The sequence below is a fragment of the Lactuca saligna genome, chromosome 2, assembly GCF_052625555.1.
Source record: "Lactuca saligna cultivar CGN05327 chromosome 2, ASM5262555v1, whole genome shotgun sequence".
Taxonomy (NCBI): domain Eukaryota; kingdom Viridiplantae; phylum Streptophyta; class Magnoliopsida; order Asterales; family Asteraceae; genus Lactuca; species Lactuca saligna.
In genome coordinates this window covers 67,138,743-67,143,140 of record NC_136418.1, presented here as the reverse complement: position 1 = coordinate 67,143,140, position 4,398 = coordinate 67,138,743, and the positions used below count along the sequence as shown (strand labels likewise).

Sequence of the window (4,398 nt, the reverse complement as noted above, 5' to 3'; positions counted from 1 at the left end):
GGTAAAAAATTGCAAAATACCCACCCAATTTTGATAAGGCACATATCCTTACTAAAAACTTCATATGAAATTAAGTATTTTTTTTTCAATATAAATCCTTCTATTCAATTAAATAATAACATATTTAATATCAATTTAATAATATTTTAATATATTTACAGACCATTTAACTAACTGAATAAAAGATTTATAAGAACAAATTAAAAAAAAATAAAAAGTAATTGACCAATACCTGCTAACCTTATACACAACAGATTTCACGTACGCCTCCATCGATTGCTGCTCCTGTCGTTGCCTCCTCAAGCGAGCCCTCCTTTGCTCGTCGCCGTTAGGCATCTCCTCCCCACCGGCCGGAGATCGAAGCAACAACGGAGACCTTCGATCCCACAGCTAAGGTTCGTGTTTGTTCCTGCTGTTGATTTCCTTCGTCTTCTTTTGTTCCTTGCAGTCGATTTTTTTTGTGCTGCTTTCGATCTTCCTTCTATTCCCTGTTTTCTGGTATCTGTTTAATCTTTTGGTTCTCTTAACTTTCTGAATTTTCCATCGATTTGTATTATCTTATTTTAATTGGATATAGGTTTAATAGCTGATTTGAATTTTTTGGTTCTCTAAAATTTTCATCGATATGTATTATCTGAATTTTCCCTGCGTTTTTATCTCTTTCTATATTTTTATTTGCCTCTACGTTTGATCTTTCTTTATTCATGTTTTCTGGTTTCAATCAAAGAAAAGGATAAAGAGGGATTTCCATGATGGGGAAGAACACAAAGTTTTGTATTTGTTATAACCTCACTTTGAGTTTAGTTTTTCTTCATTTATAATGGGTACAGGTTTTTGCTGATTTATTGCTGATTTTCTGTTCAATTTGTTCAGTGGGTTGATTTCTGAAATATAAGTTGACGTTGCGATTTTTGTTGATTTATTAAATGTATGACTGTGTATAGCTGAAATATGTTGCTAAGTTTGTGTTTATTTGCTTAACTATATTCTTGATTTGTTCTTTTTTTATTTATGTTTACTTTGGATGTATGGTGTTTATATATATTTTTTTATAGTTATTCAAGAGGTTGGTTTGGTTATTTAAAAAAAACAGTTGGTTATTGTATAAAACAGAAATACTAAATTCAACAACGGTAAAATAGTCATTTTTATAATTTAACACTGTTTCAACAAAACATGTTACAAATTCAGATACTCTTAGAAATTCAGACCCCTAACCACAAACGATTTCATTATGCAGTGAAATCAAAGATTTTGTGTTGAGTTGATTAAATACGATGTCCTACGACGATGTGGAGATTGAAGACATGGAATGGAACGAGGAGCTTAAGGCATTCACGTATCCTTGTCCTTGTGGAGACTTGTTTCAGATAACAAAAGAGGACTTAAAAATCGGTGAAGAAATCGCCCGGTGTCCTAGTTGCTCTCTTTACATCACAGTCATATACAACATTGAAGATTTAGATTTCACCAATCAGAAACAGAAAACGGATATCGAACCCACGAAGCAACAACCAGTAGTTGTCGCTTGAAGAAAGAAAAATTCACATCATAAATTTTGTTTGTATGTTAACCTAGGGTTACTATCATTATTAATTTTTTGGTTTTTGGATTTGGGTGTTTGTACTTCGTATGATATGATTGAGTTAACCGTAAGCTAGTTAGTTATGTTGATAGATTTATAGACAACTGTATTGCTGATGGCAACAAGTTTTGATGAAGCCAAGTATTCTGTATTTGATACTAGGTGTGAGACCTCTGCATTACAGGTTGATTTAAAAAAAGATTAAACATTAAGGTCCCGTTTGGTCAGGAGAACTAAGTGGAACAGAACAAAACTAAAAAACTTCCCATGGTGTTTGGCGTGTCTGGAACAAGAACTAAATGAAATTTGACCCAGTCCAATGGGACAATTTACTAAAAAATTAGTCCTACCCAAATAGGTGGAACTCGGTTGAACAAGTTCATCTCTTTTCTTATGTGACGAAAATAACCCAACGGCTTGCGACTCCATATTTTTAGTTATTTACATTCTCAAGTTGTTCTCGCATTCATCAAATAATTATCAACTTCTTCGTATAATCATCTCAATCCATTGCAAACACAAACTGATTATCAATTCTTCATCCTTGATTTGATGTCATATGACTTCTCCAGCCATTGAATTCTTATAAGTGCCGTCTGATTCTTATCATCACCAGGTATGATTAAACTTCAGAATATGCATCTCTTCAATTAGCTGAACGATATCTTAATTTATATGTTTTAATTTCGATTTGATGCCTTAAACTGCATCTGTTGTTTTGTAAATTCATATGTTTATAATTTTGAATGGCTTGAAGTTATCAGTAATCACTATTGATTTGCAATATTTTTGCAGAATTAATTAGGTAGCTTGTAATGTAAGTTTATTGAACTCTTGCCAGCAATTTTCAAAAGTTTTTAACGATAAAGATGGAAGATAAAGGTCGATTATGCTATGTCTTTAGCCCTCTTGATCGATCTTGCCCAAAGAAAGTCAATTACCTTGTGTATTTTGTTTCCTTTTGCTGGTTTTAAATTAAAAGGAACATGTTAGAATATGATTTAAGATGTTATTGGTTATGCTTCAGATCAGTTAAAGGTAGTATCAACTTTAGGAGGCTAAACATTCTTTGTTAATTTTTGTAATGTGTTCCATTTTTTGACGAAATTGTCCCTAAGCTTTTGTTCCTGTCCGGTTTATGATAAACATCCTTGTTGGCTCTCGGGAGGCTAAAATAAGCAAACTTTTGCTGCCTAGTTTAGTACCTATCAAGTTTATGTTAGTTTGCCCGGTTCAAGTTGTAGATACTCAATTTCGGATGAAATTGCCCTTGAACTTTTGTACCTCCCTTGAGTTTTTTTCACCTGTTAGTTGGAAGACTTCATTCAACTGTTCAGTTGCTCTTGGATGGTAGCGGTGAATACATATTGTTATTGAGGTTAAGTACATTGTTTTTTTGAGTAGGGTTTTTTTTTTTTTTTTTTTTTTTTTTTTTAAGATTTTGTATCTCTCCAACCTCTTGCAAGCATTTCATTTATTTTAATAATATTTTTTTCCATACCGGTAAAAACAAAATCTTCCATAATCGTCCCTCAAACGTCTTTCTTTAAAATCAATGGAATGCTCTTTTTTACTTGTTTTTTTTGAACTTTGTAGATATGGAGAGTTGAAGACCATTGAGTTGTCTTCTTCAAAAGTCATGCGGGTTTGTTTAAATTTTACAAAAAAACATGTATTTTTTACCGAGGTGGAATAGCTTGTATGTAACTACCAAACCATTTTGTTGAGAAGATTATATTGGAAGAAGACAATTGAAGATTGCTATTTTATGTTTAAAATTACGGATTTCGGAACCAGTAGGGTTTAGAACTTTATTATTTTGAAGCAATTTTGATTATTTGTGATTAGAACTTGTGTTAATATGAGAATTAAAATTTTTTTTTTAATAAAAATGTTAATTTTGAAGTGATGTATGTCAAATAGAGTTATTATTAATATTTTTATAAAAGGGTAATATGGTCATTTTTACATCTTGTTCTGTCCAGTTGTATTGTTACCAAACAATTTCAGACAACTTGTTCTGTTCTGTTTGTCTTACCAAACGCTATACAAATTATTTGTCATGTCCAGTCCAGTTCTATTCATTTCTTTCCAATCTAGTTCTGTTCCACCTAGTTCATCTACCAAACGGTACCTAAGTGTAAACATCAAATATTTTTAATGTACAACTTTAAAATAAAAAAAAGAAAGAAACGTATTTATTGTAATTTAATATCATATATATTATATTTAATACTTTACATATATAAGTATATGACGTTAATTTTTAAAAATTGAAACAAACCAAAAATTAACAAATGGATGATATTTATTTAAAAAATACTACAAAATAATAAGTATCAAAACTCATTAGAGATTGACAAGTGGCAAAAAATATCTTCATTTATTAAAGAGGATTTTAATACTTTATATATATATATATATATATATATATATATATATATATATAAAAGTATATGACTTTAATTTTAAAAATTGAAACAAACCAAAAATTAACAAGTGGATGATATTTATTTCAAAAATACCACAAAATGACAAGTGTCAAAACTCATGAGAGATTGACCTGTGGCAAAAAAAAAAAAAAAAAAAAAACCTTCATTTATCAAGGAAGATTTATTAAGGAGGATATATTTTGAAAGCCAATAATAAATGAGAGACAATATGGAAGATTTGCATGTCTAGGCGTATCCTTATAAAATACAGAGAAATCTTAGGATGGACAAACAACAAATAATCTAATCACTTGAGCATAAAATGAAAATTTTCATATACGAGCAGCAAAATTCAATTCAACATAACCTGAACTAAGGTTT

The 4,398-nt window shown here is 30.4% G+C and overlaps 1 protein-coding gene across 1 annotated transcript; it reads left to right on the top strand.

The window, feature by feature from the left end:
- The first annotated feature begins 235 nt into the window (after positions 1–235).
- On the top strand, positions 236–1,736 carry LOC145028905 (diphthamide biosynthesis protein 3-like). The gene is made up of 2 exons (XM_078977606.1): positions 236–395; positions 1,241–1,736. Exon 2 carries the CDS (start codon positions 1,278–1,280, stop codon positions 1,530–1,532), a length of 255 nt encoding a protein of 84 aa, XP_078833732.1. The 5' UTR covers positions 236–395; positions 1,241–1,277; the 3' UTR covers positions 1,533–1,736.
- Positions 1,737–4,398: the final 2,662 nt, after the last annotated feature.

What these genes read in the sequence shown, in the direction of transcription:
- LOC145028905 (XM_078977606.1), top strand. Translation starts at nt 1,278, where the DNA reads ATGTCCTACGACGATGTGGAGATTGAAGACATGGAATGGAACGAGGAG.